This window comes from Falco naumanni, chromosome 2 (assembly GCF_017639655.2).
Source record: "Falco naumanni isolate bFalNau1 chromosome 2, bFalNau1.pat, whole genome shotgun sequence".
NCBI classification, from domain to species: Eukaryota; Metazoa; Chordata; class Aves; order Falconiformes; family Falconidae; genus Falco; species Falco naumanni.
In genome coordinates this window covers 16,956,550-16,979,226 of record NC_054055.1, presented here as the reverse complement: position 1 = coordinate 16,979,226, position 22,677 = coordinate 16,956,550, and the positions used below count along the sequence as shown (strand labels likewise).

General features: G+C 42.1%; 1 protein-coding gene across 4 annotated transcripts in view; it reads left to right on the top strand.

Annotated features, from left to right (window-relative positions):
• Window positions 1–3,768: 3,768 nt before the first annotated feature.
• The window catches only part of CDK8 (cyclin dependent kinase 8), an 83,941-nt gene continuing 65,032 nt past the window's right edge, over window positions 3,769–22,677 (top strand). For 2 of the 4 annotated variants that reach the window (XM_040583479.1, XM_040583478.1), the window contains exon 1: window positions 3,774–4,192. In XM_040583479.1, coding sequence (XP_040439413.1) covers window positions 4,065–4,192 — 128 coding nt within the window. In that variant the 5' untranslated portion in view covers window positions 3,774–4,064. Of the gene's footprint in view, window positions 4,193–22,677 lie in introns of all 4 variants that reach the window. The other 2 variants (XR_005826275.1, XM_040583480.1) reach the window with 2 other exon arrangements.

Sequence of the window (22,677 nt, the reverse complement as noted above, 5' to 3'; positions counted from 1 at the left end):
CTGCCAGAATCTAGGATGCCGTGTTACATAAGTGCATCACGAGTCTGATCAACTTTGTAGCAGTCAATCAACTTTATAGTAAAGTACAATTAAGTGCAAAATAATAAAAACAAAAACCAAAACCCCAAAACCCACCACACTGCTTTACATACAAAACTATTTGTAGAACCAGCACTTTATGTACCTGCTTTAAGTAAACTGCATTTTTAAATGCTGCCAGCTGACTCACTCATCTGCACATTAACAATGGCAAGGTGTCTGGAAAAGACTCCAACTGTGCAAGTACAATAGTTTGATTTTCTTTACATACAGAAAAGAAAAAAAAAAAACCCACTGTATTCTCTTGGCTTCAGCTTTTCCTGGTCTAAGCAAAAGTGGAATATGTATAGCAGGACTGGCCTTTTTTGCACTCAATACCAAGCTGGGAACACCTTAGTTACACTTATAAAGTGTGCCCCTTTAGGGAGATGGAAAACTTTTAGCAGGTAGCCACTCTTGCATGAGAAGTTCTCTGAAAAGCAAAAGTATGATCAAATTTGGCAAATTAGCAAGTGCAGCAAGTGGACATTCTAAAGGCGTTGAGCGTTGCAGGTTATCCAGCTATAAAATACCAAGATGATTGATTTATATATATATATTGATTTTATATCCAGCTATAAAATACCAAGATGAAAGATACACTTTTCTGTGTTTTTTTCTCTGTGTATGAAGACTGCAAAACACAGTAGCTTGTTGTACATTCCCCAGCTGTAAGCTTTGCTTCACAAACTCTGATTCTAGCACCGACACCATGGCCATTAGCATGCAAACACAAACATGGCAGCTTTGCTTTCGGTACTGCTGCTCCAGCTCAGCTACAGAACTTGCTTTATCTGGTGCCATATCTCAACAGGCACTGTCTGCTTATTAGCACAATCCAGCTGGTTCCCAGACAACCCAGGGCTTTCACCTGAAATACAATTCCCTGCATTCAGAGATGTTTAACGACGTGAACCTTCCTTGATTACTTTCCTCTCGGGACACGGCTTGCTTTGATAACTGTCTCCAACCCTCTGCACATTATCGGTGCTAACATGGTAACAGTTGCTCTTCTGTGAAGAACTTGGATTTTCTTCACAGGTGTGGCGATTTCAAACAAGAAATGTCAAACGTGTGTGTGCACAGGAAACATTAGAAATCACATAAACTTGGAACAGAAGGACATGATAGAGCAAGCCACAAATGTTAGAGGAAAAAAGAGAAAGAGGAAAGCTCCAAAGAGCCAAATTCAGTAGGACATGTTAAGCATATATTTTTAATTGATTTCTGAGACAGCATGAAAGGAGGGAATACAAAACAAGCAGTAAGAGATAAGAAATCCTACCAATTAAAAAGGCCACTGTGGGAATCTGAGAGTCAACAACAATAGATCATGGCATGGTCATGTCTTTCTTTTTAAGTACGAACCCAGATATTAAACCTTTCCTTGAAATTATATTACACTGTATCAGATTTCTAAAATAAAGCACAAAAAGTATGTAAGCTTCCATGAAACAGAATCACAATTTGACCTTGAAATGTCAATATTAATTTCTCATCATTAAAAGATTCAGGTGTGCTTTCTGTTTCAAATATCTTATGACTTGGGGACCATCCATCTGAATTCATAAAACTGAATGTTGCCCACAGTACAAGTGCCTGAAGTGAAAACAGTGAAGCAGCAACAAATTTACAGCTACACTTATCTGGAAGGCATATAATCTAAATGTTATGAAAAACTAATGAAAGAAGCATTTGCAGAAAAGCAGACTTGTATAGATTCTTGCAAAAGGACCAAAATCTGAAAGAGAAATTATTTCTGTTGTGGTTTGGACTTCTCAGGAGTTTGTCAAAGTATGGAATTCTTTCCAAACAGGTTATGTAAACATGTAAGCATAGTACAGGTCCTCAGAAAGCAAATCTGGGTTCTGTATTCTTGTTTTCCTTTGTGCTCTCTTTTCTTTCTAAGCAGACATTGTTCTTCCTGCACACTGTACAGTGTTTTAGGTCAGGACAGACTAAACTCACCCATTAATTACCATGCAAGAACTGGATCTGTCTGAAGGAGTTTTGGATGTTTGTTGCCTCCATAGAAGTGATCAGTAATGCAAAGAAGAGTACCAAGTTAGAGAGCAGCGGTTATTTCTACTTCACCCCTCCTTGCTGACAGGACTGAGGGTTGTTGGCTCACAGGAGGTGGTGAATGTGGTGGCTTTGGCCATGCAAGCTTGATTCCTGCCATCCCTGGAAGCCTCCAAAACCAGATGTCCCTGAAGGCAGAGCTGCATTGCTCTGCTCTGGGCTAAGGTGGCTTAATTTTATGAGGTGAATGGCATCTTCCAGATGGCTTGATCTTTATGGGCTGCTGGGCTGCCCAGAGCTGTTTTGGGTTGATCGGTGTAGTGAGGTGCTGGGCAATATTCTTGTGTAATTTAGTTGAGTTGCTGGGCAAACAAAATTTAGTTTTGCTGCTTCTCTCAGTTGCATGTATTTTTTTTAACGCCTGCCTAATTGCTTTATCTGAGACACATAATATCCCTAACAACTACATAGCAACACATCGGAGGTCCAACAGTGGCCACCTGACATCAGTCCGATTGAGTGATGTCATCTCAGGAGGCTGGCACACCTCTAACCCCAATTTTCAGGAGTCAACCTTAATGTGTAAATGAAAATGGAGATTTGTAAATTAAAATGGAAATTATTTCAGACGGTTTCAGAGAATGTGGTTTCTTCTTTCAGGACCAGGTCCCCCACATTTTCTACATTATTTTGTCTCCATGTTAGGGATTTGAGTGCCCACTTACTTACCCACACTGCATTCTTGAAATGAAACGTGAAGCATATGTGCATGATTACTAAAAATGACAAAAGCTGGGCTGTAATTAGAAAGATTGCTATAGATTTAGTTTAGTTACAAGCTCTCTGTTCTATAAAATGACTACCTGGCTTTATGTTGGGTTGCTAACTATGGCTCTGTCAGCCAAAGAGAGGAACTGGAATGTGCTCAGTTAGTTACTGGTCACATGCCAGGGCCTTGCTAAACCTAACAGCTTTTGCATGAAATACTAGGTGCCATGATCCCGATTTGGTCCTGCAGCCACGCAGAGAAAGTTCATCAGCATCTGCCTGTTTCTAGCCCAAAGTTGTGAAATCGTCTTAATTACAACCATGGTAACAGGCCGTCTGGCATGTTGAGCAGGTGGGGACCAATTGCGTCTGCCTGTGCCAACCTGGTGTAAGCTGAAGACCTTAATATTCACAGTAAGCGACCCCTGTAACGATGACAGCCGCAGCTAGTGGTGACTCTCGACACTGGGCCCTGCGCCCCAGCTCTAGCCGCCCGGCCTGGGGTGCTGGCCCGAGGCAGCCCACGGGTGGGGACCACGTGCTGCAGCTGGTGCTGGCAGACTGCTCCAGAGAATAACCACACACACACACACACATGACCTTTGTTAGTCCCACTATCCGAGGCCCTAGTCCCTACCACGGTACGCAGCGCCGCCGCGACCTCCACCGCACGCCCCCAGTGGCTGCAGCTCCCGGCATGCAGCGCGCCGCCCAGACTGCAGCTCCCGGCATGCAGCGCGGGCGCGCTCCCGCCCCATCCGCACTACATTTCCCAGCGTACAGCGAGAGCCGCAGGGTATGCCGGGACGGGCAGGGGCGGGGCTCCGGCGCCGGTCGTAGCCCGCCGCCTTCCACGTGGTGCGCTGCCCGCCGCGCCCGGGGTCGGGGAGGTGCCCGCGGTTTGCGACGTTTCTTTGCGGCAGCGCGGCCGCCGTATTCCGCCCGGGAGACCGGCTGTTGTGCCGCTAGCTGACGGGGCGGGAAGCGGGCAGCCGGAGGACGGGGATTGGGAGGGAAGGGAGCAGCCCCGCCGCCTCCCGCCCGCCCCTGGATGGTCCGCGGGGCGGCTCGGGGGTCTCCTCCTGCTGCTGCTGCTGCTGCCGCCCGGTCGCGGCGGGGCGGGGCGCGGCGGGGTGCGCGGCGGTCGGGGGCGGCTCGGCGCGGCGCGGCTCGGGGCGGCGCGGCGGGTGCTGAAGATGGACTATGACTTCAAGGTGAAGCTGACCGGGGAGCGCGAGCGGGTGGAGGACCTTTTCGAGTACGAGGGCTGCAAGGTGGGCAGGGGCACCTACGGGCACGTCTACAAAGCCAAACGGAAGGACGGGTGAGTGAGGCGTGGGGCTGCCCCGGCCACCGCCGCGGTCTTTCCGCGCTGCCCCACACCCCCCGTTTCCCCGCGTCGCCCCCCCCAGCAGCCCCACGGGCCTGCGTGTCCCTCGGCCCCCCGCGCGGGTGCTCCCCCCGGCCCGGCCGTGCTTGCTGCCGGTGCCCCCCCCATTCCCTTCGGCCCGGCCGTGCTTGCTGCCGGTGCCCCCCCCATTCCCTTCGGCCCGGCCGTGCTTGCTGCTGGTGCCCCCCCCCCCCCCCCCCCCCCCCCCGGGCCAAGCCCCGTAGTGTGCCTCCCGTGCCGTGCCCGGCTCCCCGGCGGTCGCTCCAAGCGCTCCCGTCCCCTCAGCGTAACGCTGGGGCCCGCTTCGTGTGGCTTTTGGGGGAAAAATGGTAGTTGGGGACGACGCTTTGCGGAGTTTCATTGTGAGTCAACGAGTGGTCACTCCCAGCCTGACTCTGGGCTCCGAGAGCGAGGTTTCATTCTTATCTTTTTTTTTCTTTTCTAATGCTTTTTTGTCTGACTTATTACTTGTAGTCACCATTTTGGGTGTTCTTGGTGGCTGCTTCAGGAGCCCAAGCCTGCTGGTCCTTCTGGGGCTTTAGAACGCTTCGTAAGATCTTTTATGTGCAGCCGGTTCTCGGTGCAGACCCGAGTACGTGGATTTCTTTGCATAAATGTTTTAAAGAAAGATCTAGCAAACTGTCATTTAGGTTTCCCTCATCCGTGACATGGCATCACTCGCTGAACAGCAGAACAATGGGAAGTAGGGAGCAGAAGACGCAGGAGAGGCACGGCTTGTTCTTGTAACAGGTCCTAAATTTTACAGTACATCCCTTCCTTCTGTTAACGGTCTCATCATGGTGGTGCTCTGCGTGCTGTCATTTAAAGAAGGTGTATGTTAAAAGTCTGAGCATTATTTTTACATTTGATAAATAAAATCAAAAAACTTTTAAAGCAGGCTGTGGTCAGTCATGGCTGGAATGCGACCCGGTTCTGTTTACATAAGCTTTAATTCTAGAAATGCTTTAGCCATTACCTGCAGAATGGTTGTAATGGGAGTGGTTGCACCTTGGCTTGTCTTAAATGTGCTGCTATTAATTGCAGCACAGTTACTTCAGTGTGAATTTTTTTTTGCTGATATGAGTCAGCTAACTACTTTTCTGCTCAAATTTTACATTTTGAGCTTTCAGACTGTTCATAGGAGGAATCTTATCTTACTGTAACAGATGGAGTCTGAAATCATGGGCTAAATGAACTCAGTGGATGTTTTGTGCTCATTTGTGGGCATTCTACATGCGCTTTATGGACATTTTACTGGGGTGGTCTGTGGACGACGGGACTGATACTTGTGTATCATTTGAAAAGATGGGAAGGGTGGTGGTGGTGAACGAGGTTGTATTGTATAGTGTGGTACTTGAGCGTGATGTAAACGGTATGGAATAAAGGATAGAGCGTGTGCTAGTTTTGGCCAGGACAGAGTTAATTTTCTTCATACCAGTTAGTATGGGGCTGTGTTTTAGGTTTGTGCTGAAGATGGTGTTGATAATACAGAGATATGTTAGCTACTGCTGAGCGGTGCTTATGCAGTGCCGAGAGGCCTTTTCTGCCTCTTGCCCCACCCCCCTAATGAGTGGGCTGGGGGTGCACAAGAATTGGGAGGGGGACACAGCTGGGATGGCTGAACCCAGCTGACCAAAGGGATATTCCGTACCCTATGACATCATGCTCAGCATGTAAAGCTGAGGGAAGAAGCAGCAAAGGGGGGAACTTCGGCGTTAGGTTGTTCTGCCTTCCCAAGTAGCCATTAGGCATGCTGGAGCCCGGCTTTCCTGGGGATGGCTGAGCACCTGCCTGCCCGTGGGAAGGGGGGAATGGATTCCTTGTTCTGCTTTGCTTGCGTGCGTGGCTTCTGCTTTACCTATTGAACTGTCTTTATCTCAGCCCATGAGTTTTCTTAACTTTCATTCCACCCATTCTCTCCCCCATCCCATGGAGGGGAAGTGAGCAAGCGGCTGTGCGGTGTTAGTTGCCAGCTGGGCTTAAACCATGATAGAGGGGAAGGGGAATAAACTGCTGTGTGGTAAGCTATTGCTTCAAGCCACCTTACATGCAGATACTGACTTTGCTAGCACAGCTAGCTCTGGTTTCGGCATTGATAAGGAGACCTGTAATATGAAGAATAGATTGAGGTACTGGAAGATATGACTATATTTCTAATGTTCGTGTCAGGCTTTTTGCAGCTGTTCAGCAGGTTGGACCGCAGCAGTGTGTAGGGAATTCAGGATGTGATACTGCTGAAGCACATAGTCAAACACGTTTTTGGTGAAATTGTCAGTCTGCTTGTTGTTTGCGAGAGTGTGTTTAGAGTTGCTGGTGGCAGTGCCATTTTGAGAAATTTTAGAAAAACTGGAATCACGTTACTCAAAGGTAGCTTTACAGTGGAATTTGCTCAGTTTTTTAAGTATGCGTGATTTTAAATCTCTTTTCTTGGTGAGGGGGGAATCAAGGTATGGTATTTGATTAAAGTTTGCAGAAAAAAACAAACCAGGTGAGCAATGTATGCTGTCTCCTTATTTTTGCCTTACTGTTCATTTAGTGCCTCCTTTCCCTATTATTTCCCGTTTCCCTCCCAAATATCTGAAAAATTTCTCTTTTAAATACGCTCTGTAGTTGCCCTTGGGCAATCACTAAAATATGTAAAATGGAAAGATCTACAACTTTTTGTAGCTTATAGTATACTTGTATGTATGTGATACTAAATTATATGGATGGAATTGGGATTGAACTTAAACATTCCATTTACATCCCTTTACCCAAAGAAGTCCATTAAATTGTAAAAGCAAATTGTGATAATACTTTGTTTTCCTGAAGCGATGGTAATGTATGGATGGATGTTATATCTTGCAGTGGGGAGTATGTGAGACAGAGTTTAATGTTTGTATACTGTTATATGCAAATATTGAAAAAAATACTCATACATTATTTCAGTATTCCCTGAATTGTATGTACTAATGGATGAATAACCTGCGTTTTTAGTTGCTTATATAGCTCAAACTTTCTTTTCATTTGAAGTTGTTTGCTGTCTTTCAGTTCATTTTCATAATTTTTCCCTTGAAGTTATAAGTTTAAAGCAGACTTTAGGTGATTCTAATTCTTACTTCAAATGGCATGAATCTTTTAAGTCTAAAAATTGTGATGTATTAAAAGGGTACTTTGCAGAATGGGTTGCAGAGCTGCAGATATTTTGTTAAGAATATCGTGGCAGCTTTTTCTTGAATGACATCTTCATGTGGATGTCTAATGAATAGAAGAAACACAGAAAAGAACTAAACTTCAAAAATTTAGTTTGTGCCAATGTATATTCAAAAGCCCTCTGTGATAAAAGTCCAGTTTAAGAGTAGTAGGAGCTAGTGTCTTTAGTATGACTGCAGTGTTCACCTTTTTTTTTGATTGTTTTTACAGCTGCCTCTGAGGTGCAGTATGGAGATTCAAAACTAGATAGCAGCTGCGTGTCCTAATTGTAGGAAGTTCATTGTATGCCATTAAAACTACACGGAAGTGTTTTGGAGGACAGTCTTCCAGGGAATATGGATGGAGTGAGAATCCTTCTAGTGAGTGAAAGATGTTCTGCGGTGTGTGCTTTAGTGAGCTGATGAGGATGTGACCAGGATTTCATGCCCTGCTCCAACAAAAAAGCCAGTCCAGCCCTGTGGTGCTCTTTGCCATAGGGTGAGGCTTGGGGTCTTGACTGGTTGGTCTTAGAGGGTTATCAGGTGCATTTCCATGGAGGTTTCTTACATATTAGTTGCCAAACTTGACCCAGCTAAACATCAAATCAGCTGAGTAACCATGTCAAGCATTGCAGCTGAGCTCTACCTGGTGCATTGCCTAAAGCAAAACTACATTCTGTTCTCAAGTGTTGATTTTAATCCCTCTTATTTTTAAATCTGTGGGTGAATCTTCCGGGCTTCTTATTGAATGGTACTGGTTTTTTGGTTTTTTTTTAATCAGTGCGGTACCTGCAGTGGGCTCTAAAACCTGTTTGGAACAAACTGTATGTGAATTGATGGCGTTTATTTTTATAGTGGGAAAGTGTACAAGAAGGCAGTTGACTCTTAACGGCGGACAATGGGAAGGGAATGTAGGTATGGCATGTGGAACATCAGTCTTCAGATAAACAGTTGCTTGTCTCTAGTGGTGGTAGGATAGTTTACTTTTTTTTTTTGTCTGGAAAATGTCAGTTGTTTCCTTCACAAAAGCTGTTTTGCATGCCACTTGGGTCCTCCCACAAAAACATTGCTCAACCCAGTTACTAAACATACCTATTTGACTTGTGCTAGGCTTGGAAAATATGCCAGCAGATTTTAGTTTGTTGGACTATCATACAGATTTTGTTAAAAAAAATAGTTTTTTTTTTGACTGGATCAAGCACCTTCAAAGCTCACTAGGAACCGAGTGCCAGGTACAGGCAGACCAAGGTGGCAGGACACTAGGTGCTGCTTGTGCAAGCCCGGCTGGTGCAACACGCCAGGTACATGCTCTCCTGGAGCTGGCAATGTGTGCTGGTCATGTGCTATTGCCGAAGCAGTACCCAGTTTTAATGGCTTTGATCTTGCACTGCTTCCTTTTGTTCACTTTCCTCTCCCTTCTGTTTTTATGATACAGCTATAGTCTGAAATCTGAGAGAGAAGCCAATTTTGTGGGACAAAGCTGTTTCAGTGGCAACTTGGACTGTTTCCAAATACTCATTTTTCCTGTTTAATCTGATGTGGTTTGGATGAGAATAAGAAACTATTGAATGTCACTGTTAGGCAATATCTAATTTTTTAATTACAACAAAAAAAAAGATATAATTGAAGGTCTCGAACTATAGTAACATCTCCTGGTGCTTTTTGGAAGCTTTTCTTAATCTCTCTGAGAGAGTCTTAAGTTGTGAGACGTAGTTGATGGGGAACCAACAGTAAGAAAGCTAGTGCTCTGTCTCCTAGCCACTTTCAGGAGCTGTGAGGGGTGATGTACATCCCAAACACAAGTGTAGTTGGAGATAATTTTTTTTTTAATTTTGTTATTATAGTTCTGTGTTGGAAGTATTGCTGTAGGCAGGGGGACAGTTTTCTTCATTTGGACATACAGATACATTGTGATTGAAATGCATTTATGTGCTGGACTTCTTGTATGCTTCAAACCATAAAATCCGTATTCACCTTGTTTTCTTGAGGGTCTGTATGAATTGTATAAGAAACAAAATGGTGGACAGCGAGTGGATGTCCAGTAAATAACTGGTTTCCTTAATCTCTAATACAGTATGTAGTAGTTTCTACTTACTGGTTAAAATACTGCAAGAATGATGAAGATTCTCTCTCAAATTTTTGTATAAAGAGAAACTGAAGAGATTGAGATTCCCTTAGGAAAAAAGATAAGGCAGAACATGTTTAAGTTAAAATAATGATTAGTTTGGGTAATGTGTAAGATCCTGGTGCTGGCTTTATTTCACAATATTTGAAGAGAGTCATGTGCAATATTTTTGTTGAAAAATAAGGAAATATTTTAATGCCATGTACATAAACCATATAATCTGTTGTCAAAGGAGAAAGATAAGAGCTTAGTGTTTGTTCTGTAATGTTATCAAAAAGTCACTTCTGACTAACGGGTTACAACAAGTTGAATGCTCTTCAGCTGTGGAAGTTAGGCTGCTGTGTTAGAGATCAGACTAAGCTGTTTGGTGCATGCAGAAGAGCCTAGCTTTGTCTACTGTAGGAATTTAGGGTATTTTTTTTTTAGATGTTTAGCCCTTCATAAGATTGATACCAGATTAGTTCCTGTTTGTGTTATGGTTATATATTGAGTTATGTCAGATCATAGAACACTTATTTTGTCAATGTTGATGTCAAACTGATTTTTAGTGAGAGGTACAATAAGTTTGGGAGTACCACAAATAGAGGTAGTGAGTCCAGTGACAAATCTTTCTTGGCAAGAAGTAGAAGACCACATCTGGACTTACTGCATTGTGATGAGTTCTGTGCTGAGCCTTTGTAGAATTTATATCATGAAGTACATGCTGTTAGTTTTCACTTCAGTTGTCTTCCCTCAGTTTACTAGACATGAGGGTTTTTTCCTTTTCTCTTTTTTTGCTCAATGTTTGTGTGTGTTAATTTTAACTGTTTAGAACGGAAGGGGTGGTGCGGATTGCTGGCAGGCAGCGAGAGCTGTGGAGCTGGCATGCAAGCCTTTGGCTTCTGAATCCTGTCAACAATAGCATGGAATTTCTAAATGCCACGGAGTTTATTTATGTATGTAATATGTGGTACTATCTTTTTAAAATACATGCCCTGAGTCTCTTTTGGAGCCATTACCACAGTAGTTACAAAGTTCCTAATTAAGCTATATCTACATAATGAGGTATGCGTGCTGTATTGCATGAGGTGTTGTGCTCTTTAATTTTTCTGGTAAACCACCCATGTAACTGTCTTCCCATCTGCTTCCTTTCCTTCTTGCCTGGTTAGGTGCTCCAAGCTATATAAGTTTTTAAGGTCATGCAGTTGAGTGAGTCCTGCTGTGGTCCTTGGACTTTATTTGGTGTGATGTTTTATTATCTTGTCACAGATGTGTTGATTTATTTTCAATAGCCTGCAGCAAACACGAGTTAGTGTTTCTTTGCTGCCGGAAGCCTTTGGCAAGTGCAGAGAGGAGGGTGTGAGAATAGTGTTGCAAAACACTGAAGTTCTCTATCTGCTATTATTTTGGATTTATAAATTAGAATAACATATGTAAATAGTTGGGGCATGTACTGCTGTGCTTGATTTCTTGTGGGGAAATAGGGGATAGTTTTTGAGGGTGCTGATTATAGAGAAGGTGCATTTCACCAGAGAATGCTGCTCTTGGCCAAATGGCTGTGATGCAGTATGTTCAGTCTAGCTCTTGGGTATTCTTTGATTCTGCTGGTTTAAAGTCTTTTTGGAGTTCAAAAAAACCCCAAACCCAATAACCACAAAACAGAGATGTCCTTTATTACTGTTGGAATCTGAAGAGCTGTAACATGCAGACTGCTGTAGCAGAAACCAAAAAATCTCTTGTTTCTTAAGAATACTTGTTACACTGAAATTTGGGAACTACAGGGGAAACATAATGAAGGTTCAATAGCTTGGATTTGTCTGTGGCAAATACATATGCATACAACAGCATGCAGTGGCCACCATGGTGTTGTGTGCTTCCAGATCACAGCCCAGGTGTGTCTATTTTGGCATTAAAAGGTGGTTGTTCTGCCACTCTGAGTATCAAAATAGTTACAAAAATCTGGCTCTGTGTTGAATTTGCTGACTTACAAGCCATTCATTGGTGTGCCTGAAATAGCAAAAGCAGATCATTCTGAATAGCCAGTTAATACCGAGATGCTTCCATATTCCACCAAAAATCATTTTCCATAGACAAGTAGCAGGGCAATGAGGAACATGACATCAATCGAATATGTCTGGCTAGCAACATCTTCAAAGCAAAATACTTCTTCACCCCCCACAATGGCTTTCTTGAACAGGATTCTTTCTTTCTACTATGGACCCTTATCACTGTGAAGTTGTGATTACGTGGAATGAAGACTGGGGCTGCTCTAGTCAGATGAGCCGAGCATGCGAGGCAGTGCACAGGTTGCTGGTGTGGACTGTGCCTTCCCACCTCTGCTGTGGTTAATACATTAGGTGCAGCTCTATTCCTTAAGGGTATGGTCTCCTGTTATCTTGTTTTATTTGATTTTAAACATAAAATTAGTTTAGTGAGAACAGCTAAACAGGGTCATGAGTATTGGCCCTAACAATTGGCAACCAGTATCTTTTTCCTTAGCAGAAATGCTAGGCTCAAGCCCCGAAAGGAGACACCTCATGCAGTTCACAAGATCTCCTTTGTTGTGCTATTTTCAGTCTTTGCCATTTGCCTAGTGTGCTGTTTTTTTTGTGTCTTGGAACAAGATGTTTGCCATGTCTGTATTTTTGCTGTGCAGCCTGTCTTTCAAGCTTGGCTCTGGCTCTTAATTCCATAGGATCATCCTTTCATTTCAAAGTGGGATGTTAATCTGAATTTTCCTACAGGAGTCTGTAATAGGAGTGGTAAGTGGACTTCTCTAGCTTCCTTTTATGGCTGCGTTGGAAGCAGCAGAAATGTGAGTTATTTGTTGCAGTGATGCTCACATAAGAGTATACTGATTGGGGGTGGGTGGAGGGAAAGTCATAAATAACTGAGCGGTCTGGTAGTGTCTTCTGTTAGGAGATTATAAGAAGTGGTTCAGGTTTTTAAAATGAAGGTGCCGTTGGTTACAGACAGACAATTGAAGCTTCCCAAATAGTTCTTTTCCCTCTAGACTCCTACATGTATTATAAAACTCTGTTTGCAGTGTCAAACCTAATGCCACATTAAGCTAATACAAAAAGAACAAAATGGAAACGGCTGATAAACATCAATGACTGTAGAATGTCACGACTGAAAGCAGATTGTAGGAGAGTTGGTGCTTGTGTGTTTTTTATTTAATTGTCCTCTCTTGTATGTGCTAAAAATGGGCTCTTATGCATGTACTTCTCTGTAAGGAAAAACATTTTTGATAGACTGCCGCAGTATGCTGCGAACTGTTGTGTTACATTTTTCAGTCACCTTAGAGTATGATTCCTGTCGGGTTTTGTATCCTGTTTGTGTCTACAAACCTCTGAAAAATTCAGAGGGAACTTCAGGGCAGAACAGACTGCTCCATTTTCTTGCCTACCCACATAAAGGCTGCGTAGTCATCCATGGTGCCCAAAAGAGTGGATGTGGGGGTGACATTCTGCACTGAAGTAAGTGCTGGAGGTGAGAGACAAACATGAGTTGTCCTTAGATATCAAAAGGTGTCCAGTGGCATGCTAGGAATGATGTGCTACGCTGTCTGCTTCTGGGATGGTAGTGCAGAGTATGTGCAGGTTTTGGGCCCACTGAAAAGTGGTGGATGCTGTGGGCTGTGCACCGTTAAGGGAGAGGAGATGAACTTGGAGCTAAGTTGTCCTTTAGGGGGAGGTGAGAAAAGAGAAAGTGGAGGTGGCTGGGAGGCTCTGCAGGGTTCAGGAGCTCAGAGCTTGGGCACTAACCTGTATGGGAAAGCACCTGTTTGTACAGCTAGACTAGGTGGCGACTATGGCAGTGTATTCTTCTTTGTGTTAACAAACAGCCTGGAGACAGGGAGAAAAATGGAGCTGGAAACTTTCCTGTGTCTGAAATCGGTGATCAGTGTAGAGCAGCACTGGGTTTCTTTCACAGGGAATGAGTAGGAATGGAGAGGTGAGTCAGGATACAATCCTGAAGGTCTCCTGGAACAGGAGGACAGATCTCGCAGCTCTTGTTTCCAGCACTGAGTTTTGAGAATCCTGACAGAAATTATGGGAAAACGCTGAACCTGGCCTGGAAGGAGCCACTTAAATCTGGGAGCGGGAGGAAAATAGTAGCATTAAAGGATAAATCTAACTTGGTGCATTTGAGGAAGTGTACTTAGGGAACAAAAGTTCAGGTAGGTAAGCAAGGAAGTGGTAAATACAGTGTAGGTAATTTGCAGTGCAGTAGCAGTTTAATCAACAGGTTGAAGGCAGATTTTGAGAAGGCATTTCCTTATATTGGGTAAGGTTTGGTTCTTTGTTTTACAAAGGAAAGGTGGTGGTGTTGTCTGCCTTGCTTTTAAGGGTGAGTGTGATGAGACTAACATCTTTCTGCAGGAACTATGCTGGCTTTTGTGGATTCTTAAAGAATAACCTGTAGTGGATGAATATCCAGATGCCTGCCTTAACTGTTTTGCTGATTTTAAACAATATTGTTGGTGTTCTTTGCATGTGATAACTGCTTTGTGGAAAATACAGCTTTCAGATATTTCTGCAAAAATATCAGAGATGTCTTAACCTTAAGGAAAAAAAAGAGGCTATTAATCTTACAGCTACACATACTGATAACCTCTTTATTTCTGAAACTGTTAAAGCCTGAAGAATGCTGTGGCTGTACACAGACCTTGTATAAAGAGATCTGAGGTACTAGCTGCTTTTGAGATACTGGAAAATTGAAGATGGACTTGCAGCCTTGCTGTCTTAGTCACACATGCTGCACTAGTTCTGGTTGCAACTTTTTGTAGCTTGAGCCACAGTTGCGTAATGGCATCTATGAAACCTGTTATGTTGTTGTGTTTTGGTTTTTTTTCTCCTACCCAAGGCTTTTGGCTTTACTGTGGAATTATCCACTGTCTAAATGCAAATTCAGATTGGAAGTATACTTGCACCTAGGGCTGTCTTCTACAGTGAGGTAAATGTGTTCTGCAAAACTAATAATCTGCATGTCTTCTGCTAGTCTGCTGCCATGAAGAACCTTAGATTTGATGAGCTCAAATGACTGGAGGTGAAAATGTGCTTTCTGGGTATATGTTGGGGGAAGAGGAACTGCCACATATAAAGCATTTGAACTATGACAAAACGGCCCATGCTAAAGGGATGTTAAATCTCATTGAGAGTTCTCATTTTGAAACGAAGCAAGCCTGCAAAGATTGTTTAATCAGTATATAATTGGTGGTCTCTCTTATTCTTGTTTAAAATATTAACAAAGTAAGCCAGCACTTTGTTTTGTAATGTTCTAAAATACTCAGAATTGAGGATTCTGAGTTTATGTAGATGATGTTAATCAGTTCACCCTTCTGTGTTAAGTCTTGGAAGTGCTCTTTTAAGGTTCAATACAGTTGAAATGTATCTAAATTGTTTCAGGCAAGGTAATGAAGCTGAGGTGGGAGCATCAAGATATTTAACTCTTCTGCTAATAAAAGGCTTGCTTTCTTTCTGGTGTCCTTCCACTGTAAGGCAGTCTTCAGTTTAGAGAAGCCCATCTTGTGTGAATCGGTAGGAATAAAGTTTCAGTTCCAGGCTTCATTCTGCCAATGCTCTTAACTCTCGTGCTCCTCTCCCCCCCGCTGCCCCCCATCTTTTCTTTGCGAGCTTGGCAAGTAATGCTGTATGTTACTGCTACATGCAGGCTGATAACCATTCAGGAGGGTTTTGTGTTCTGGCTGGCTAGCCTGCTGTTCTCTCTTGTCTCCTCTGAGGCTCAACAAATGGTTTCTGAGACCTTGTCAAGCCCCCATAATAGCACATTTGGGATTACAGCATAGCTTTATTCATAGCTACCATTTTCTGTTAGGTACAAGGCCACTTGTGAACTAGTTGCTAACTTTTGTGTGTTATTGGCTTCCCATTTAAGGAACAGCTATTTAAATGAATATATTGAATTTTGTACAGAAGCATATGAAGTCCTTAGCTTATATAGGAAAGGTACTGGATAGACAATTTGAATGTTCTCTGTAAAAAAAAAAAACAAAAAACAAACAAAAAAAAACCCCAACCCAAACCCAGAATTCTACTGATTTTGCCCTATTACATGTGTTTTGCATATGCTAGTGAAAGACTGACTTAAGCATGTGAAGATCAAGATGCCAAACAGTCTTTGTAAAATTAGATGCAATAATTGAGCAAAAAGATACTGCTGTTTAGGCAATAGCTTCTATTCAACTGTGTCTTAACTACCTTGAGTGTTAAGTGATAGTACATCAAACCATATCGTGCAGTCAGTTTAGAATTTACAGGGAAAGAGCTACAAACCAGGATTAAAGCTGCAGATACTTTCTTTAAAGGACAAAATGTTCAAGAGAACGTAGTGATTTTCTCAAATAGAGATGATGGCCTAAACATCCAAAATTAAAATTAGTCTTGAAAAAATGCACTTTTTGCAAATGGGGAAGAACACAACTAAAGGTCATGGAAACAATCTGCCTGTTTTTCTGGGAAAGCTCTGTTCTGTGTGCTTGTAACACCTTGCATACAAGATGTTGACATTTGAATAAAGGACACTTGAGAGTTGCACTAAAAAAGAAGACTCTATTCATTGCTGTCTGTGTGAATAGTACCTGCGGCTGAGAACTTGGAATACAAAATGATCTGAATTGCAGCAAACCTCTGATTCTACCTTGTGTTTCTGGCCAAGATGTGCTTTCTGGGAGGGGCATAGCCTTACTCTGTGAGGGGGAGCCCTAACTGCAGTGTACTTTCGATTACGGTTTGCATTCAGATGTTGGAAAATTTCACAATGAAGCCTTGGAAAGTCACGTTTCATCAACTCTGTTGTTCTCACAGAACTACTGTGCAAGGCATGGAGCATAACAAAAGCAACTGGAGCAAGCTCTACTTGGGTGGACTTCAAGATAGCAGGGCGGCAAATTTGTCCACAAGTGTAATTTGAATCTTACCTAACTTCTTGTACTTGAACCGCTTGGCATTCAAAATGTCTCTTTTTCTTTTTGGGTGAATGTCAATCCTGTTTAAGCAGCATTGAACAAAAAAACCCCTTCACAAATAAATGTGCTAACAGCACCAGTCACTGTTACATGTTAGTTCCGTTTTAGAAAAGCTCAGCTGGAAGCTTATATGACTGGCACATGAGTGTCAGATACTGAAAGAGTCAAAAAAAGAGAAGCTATTGCAACACTGAAAGCTCTATGGGTAGAATTGCAGGCACGTGTAAGGAAGAAAAATAGAATTAGGACTGCGTTTCCATCTGCGTAACTAGTTTGCCTATGTGTGTGAGATCAGGAGGCTACAAAGCAGAAAATACAGCAATGAATGGGTTATTAAGTAGATGTCAGGGAGAGATGCCAAGATGGAACTTTGGGACGGTGCGTAGCTATTTACCAAAACAGCTAGTCAGGGCACTAGCAATGGGAGGATTGACTTGAGACTTGGCCTGTGGTAGGATGAAAGAGCAGATTTAAACTGTTACTGCTGAGGGATGTTTGTGACAAACATGGTTTGTACCTTGCTCCTGGAGGGATGCTGAATCTACACAAAGTTAAGAAATCTGCTTGAAGTACCACTTAACTGCAGTTAAAAAAGAAAAAGAGGGAGGTGATAGCTGCTTAAAGCTAAAAGAGAGCCAAGAAGGTGAAACGTTGCAAGCTGCTTGGGAACCATTTCTGAAACTTCGCGGGGTTCTCTGTGAGTATGTATCACTCATGAAGACATAATGTAAAACTGTCAATTAAAAAAATTGTGTCATGATGAAATAGTAAAGGAAACCCTTGGGAGTGAAGGTATATTCTTTGAAAAATCATATTCTATGAATGATGAATATAGAAATAGAAGGTAAGTGACAGTAGGCTACCTGTAAAACTAGTGTGAGAGCCTCCCTGGTAACCTCCTCCCCATGTAAGCCCTCAGAAACACACACATGAGCTCCCCCCACCTTGAGAAACTATTTGAAAAGAGCAGGAAATCAATTGTCCTTTTTCTCCCTCTTTTTCTGATGCATCAGTAGCACAATGCTATCTGTAGAACCAGAGCACCGCTGACCTATAAAAGGAGTGTTGAGAAGATGAAATGACAGCAAGAGAAAAACTGTGGGTTTGTCTATGCGTTGTGAAAGAAAGAATTGGAGGTGAAGGATCACATTGGGGTTTTGTCTTAAATTGCAGTGTTTGGGGAAGGGGCTATTTGGACAAACTGAAGAGCAGTTAGTTGGCAAGATGAGATGTGTTGGCACATCTGAAGGAGTTCAAGCATGAAACAAGCAAGTTAGTAACTACACAGTATAACCCAGTGCTTTAAATTGCCCCAGTCATGGAAGACTGGAAATGGGCAGTGTTGATAACAGTTTTTAAAAGGACTTCTTGGAAGAGTGTAAAGTAACTAGTAAGCTGAACCAAGATCCGAGATAGCAGACATAGGAAGAGTGCTGAGGTGAAGAGGCAACAGCCTTACAAAACACATTCAACATCCCCCTAAGCCTATTAAAATCCTTTGACTGTCGGAAATCTGTGCTGTTCGAAAGTTTTGTTCGGTAATCACTTGTCATAATTAGTTGGGATACAGCTTTGCTGATGAGTGAGTGTTAGTTGGGGTAGTGATAGCAAGGGTTGATCATGAAGACTTAGCCCTCAATATCACTAAATCCTCTCCGATAATACATCATATTGATGTGAAGGGATGTGTATAGGAAGACATTTCTTTCTTTACACACAATGGTAGCCTCTGAATTTACTATTATTTAAGGAAAAGATTTTGGTGTTTGTAACAATGGTTTTATGCAAGTACTAGCTCAGTGCAAGTAATTGCTAAAAAGCAGAGTGTGTCACAGGACTTGCTAGCAATGGAGCGGAGCACGAAACACTGTGCCATTGTTGCTGTAAATCCTGTTTTCAGTATTGTAGGGGCTTCTAATCCCTTCATCCCAGTCAGCGTATAATAGACCTAAGGAGCACCAAGAAGGATACTTGGGAGTGTGGTGCAGTGCCTGTATGAAAACTTGAGTCATTTCCATAGGGAAGGACTTTCCTGTCTCTGAGAGTGGGGGACAGGGAGATCTCTAAAATCTTGAGTATCCCCAAGAAGATAGGAAACAGTTTTTCAGTGATGGGATAGATTTATGAAAGATAAATCCATTAAGGGCTATTAAATAAGAAAATATCACCTGTGTATCTGTAGCTCCTATAGTAGTATGTTTGTGACTGTTAGGTGAATTTGTGGCTTAAAAAGCTTATCATAATAGTTTTTGAAAGCAGCCAGTAGGTTGTTTCCTCCATGTAAACCAAATAATTTCACAGATTTGACTACTGAAGAAAAATGTACCAAAAGTAGAAGTTACCTAATGAAATGATGTTAGACCAGTACTTTAACAGTGTTTGTTGTTTAGTTTTCAGAACAGATGCTTTGAAATGCTCTGCTGTCTTTATGCAACTTCTTGTTTCTGAAATGGTACAAATATTGAGGTGACTTAAGAGCAGTCTTGGGGAAGAAAAGTGCAAATGAAAGATTGCCATATTTCCTTTTATAAGAGCATTTGCATAGGTACCTCTTCTATTGCTTTATATAAAAGTACTGGTAAGACTGCCATGTCCTTTCAAAAAGCAGCATGGAGCTTTGAGTCTGGAGTATGGTAGTACTGCCCATCAACTACTCTTCTCATAGGAATGATCTTCATAATTGTGTGGGTTTAAAACTTAGATTTTAGGCTGGCTGTGGGAGAAGGGAGGAGAAGATGCTTAATCAAATCCCAGGGATTCTTGCTTCTGTGGAACTTTTGTGCTAGTGCTGATTTCAGGGCTATGTGTGGGGATTAGTTTGTTTTTAAATTTAATTCCTCATTTAATTTTGGCCAGCTATACTCCCTGTGGTTTCACCACCACCAGAAAGCAAGGAGTGATATGAGTGGCATCTTGCTTTTTCTCCTCCATCTCTACCTTTCCTCCCCATTCCTTCATTGTCTTTTGCTCTTACACATACTTCAGTGGTGGTTTTGATATTCTTCATACCCCACTGTAGACTAAAGAGAATTTGTTAACACGGGAAAAAAAAAGTTGGTAACTTTTTTTGCTGAATGCAGGAGGTGAATCATGTCATGAAGGAGTGTGGCACAGATCAGAGCTGGTGTAAGAGATTTTCTGTCTAGGAGCAGCAAGGCAAAGATGTCAAGAAAAGGCTTTTCTTTTGACAGCAGCAAATTCTTAGATCAGAAGAACCACATGTACAGTGTAGCATTGAATTTACTTGGTTACTTTGAACTTCTTGCCAAATGACATGTTGTGGTGAGAGGTGTTAATTTAAAAAAAAATCAAAGAACAAAAGGAATAAAGTGAATCAGTGATTGCCATTCACCAGGTAGTATCAGCTGTCTCGGAAGCCCTGGTGTTTATTGGCTTGCTGTTGATGGTTTTTCTCCAGCTGTGGAAATGACCTTTTCTTTACCCATGAAAAGGTCTCATTATTGAAGGATTTGTTTTGAAGTAGAAAATACTCAGCATAAGCCTTGCTATCTGATAAGAATAATGATGCTGTTCTGGCACAGCAATCTTGCTGTGTCCTGTAAGTGTTTTGGGGATGGCAAAAGTATGAATGTCTAAGTTAGATCCTTAATAATTCAGTTTTGTTACTGTATCTTCCCCTACAAAATTTTTTTTTGTGTAAGCATTTTGATGAGTAATACGGCTTTTTATTTTCACATGACATGTTGTAAACTTAGATCAGAGTCCTTGAAATGTGCTTCAGACACAAACTGTGTTCCTTGTACTCATCTGTCCTTTTGTAAAGTTTTGGGTTTTTTTGAGCTTTTTCTTAAAGCACACCATATCTAACAATTGCATACTAAGTGTTGATAAGACCTAGTCACACTGAAACTTTTCTCTCAGCTTAAAATGTATGATTTTGAAGAGGAGGGTAACAGCAAGAAGAGCAAACTGGCTTTTTTTTTTTTTCAAGCTTGTGAATATGCTGTGTTCTACCTGTTTGCATTTTTGTGCATCATGTACATACCTTCAAAAGGGGAAAAAGAACCCCTAACCGTGCAAATTTGTCGAAATACTACTTTAGAGATAAGCCTTTAACTGTTTTCTTCTGCTAGGTTGTTTTGCTGATTGACCGGATATCGGGCAAAAATGAATTCCAAGTCAAATACAAAAATAAATGCAGTTTTTTGTATTACATTATAATAAAGGAAAATAGCATGCAATATGATAAAAGGAAACCTTACTAGTTACTCACAATATGATCGAAGAGCAACAAGAGCAAAGCCTCAAATCATTACTGCAAAGCATTACAGAGGCTAAGAAGAGGATACATCACCCACTACCGCCTTAACATCATCCAAGCCCACACTTTGGCTGTGAAGGCCCGTTGCAACCGTTGCCAGGAGTCTCTGAGTAACGAGGAAAAATACTCATGCGGTGGTGCTTCTGGCACGGTCCTGGAGCTTGCCTGCCTTTATATACAGTGAAAACCAAAAATAATGTACACACCTAGTGTATGTGAACTTTTAAGTTTAAACGAAGTACAGGTGTGTGCTATCTCATGTTTTGCAAGGCTCTTGCATGCCAGGGATGCTGGCCAGATGCCCAAGCGTGGTGGAGTTACCATCCTGACACAGCTGTGCACAGTATTTATTGTTGGGATGGTCCTGCTCGTATCAGGGTTGTTCAGGGGGCTCAGGGCAAACACCACCTCTCATTAAAGTTGTCCTTGAGTTCCCCAAGCTCACTGTCCAAGTTAAATGAATCCTAATTAAAGACAAAGGCTTTTCCATAAACAGTAATCAAGTTAATTTTTCACCAGTCGTTTAATATTTACATTTAAATATGATCTTTCTGTTAGTCCATCCTTAACTTAAATTTTAATTCAGCGGAAGCTGACAAACCTGAAGGTAATTGCTGCCTAGCATAAGGATAGTAATATGTTTTTCGTACCTTTCTGGAAGAAAAAGAGTGAAAGGAGATAACAGCAGGGTTATTACAATTAAATATGAAGCTTCTGTCAGCTTCTCTGAGTTTTTAAAATTAGTTTAATTTTAGCATTATGACTATGCAAACACTTACCAAGGCTCACCAAAACTTGATGTGGTTGTACAGTGCATTGATTGTCATCTGTTGCACTACTTTATAAAATTAATGGATGTATTGATTAATGGGAGTGCTTGCACTGGATTAGATTATCTGAAGGTCTATCCAGCTGTCTGTGGCCGTTAACTCTAGCAGATCTTCAGGAAGGGAAGCAAGACTAAGGTAGGCATGTAGCAGTGCTTTCCTTCTGACACGTTTCCGCTACTTGTAGTATCCAGAACGACTTACTATCTTAAGGTGAAATCAACATTTGAGGTTCTGGATTTCTACGTTATTGTTCACTTGTAGTTGTTCTTGCACTGTTTAAACACAAAGGAAAGGCAACCTAAGGGGATTAAGTGTGATACTTTTTTTTTTTTTTTTTTGCCTTACACTAGTTGTATTCAATTATAGTCTCTTACATTCTTTCCTTGAAACCAGGCAAGATGTAGCTGGTCTTCCTGATGATAATTACATCTCAATTTAATTTGAGAGCCCCTGCACACAGCAACACTTACAAAAATCCATCGCCTGTGGTCACAGAAACCTTAGTTTCTGATTTGGTTAGTTGGAGCGCAGGCTCTGGTGGTGTGTAGAGAGCTGGTATGGCAGGGGTGCTGTACTGTTTGCAGGCTCCCAATCCAGCTCTTGCTGATTGTGGACACTTGTTCAACTACATATGTTCTTAATCTTCCATGATAGTTCTTCCATACATATGTTCTTCCATGCATTTTTGATTCACGTTTTTCTTGCGTATTTCAGGTTTGAAGTTAGAGAAGAAGTAGTTAAAGCTCATTACTGTAGAAATGTGGAAGCAGTCTGAAATTTCCCCTTTGGGAGTGAGCACTTAGTGCATGAAGCTGTGAAGCTCGCACTGATGCTGGCAGCTGCATTAGAATAGGTGTGAGATGCTGCTTCTGGTGGCGCACACATATGCTGGAAGTCGCACTGCTTTGTGAATTGCATTTATTCTTCTCTGCACATTAGCCGTATGAACCGTGCCTTATTCTCTTGGCCTTTTCCTGGAAAGGCTTTACAGGTAGCTTTGTAGAGGAGAGAAGAATGGCTGTGAAAATACTCTCTTCAGCTG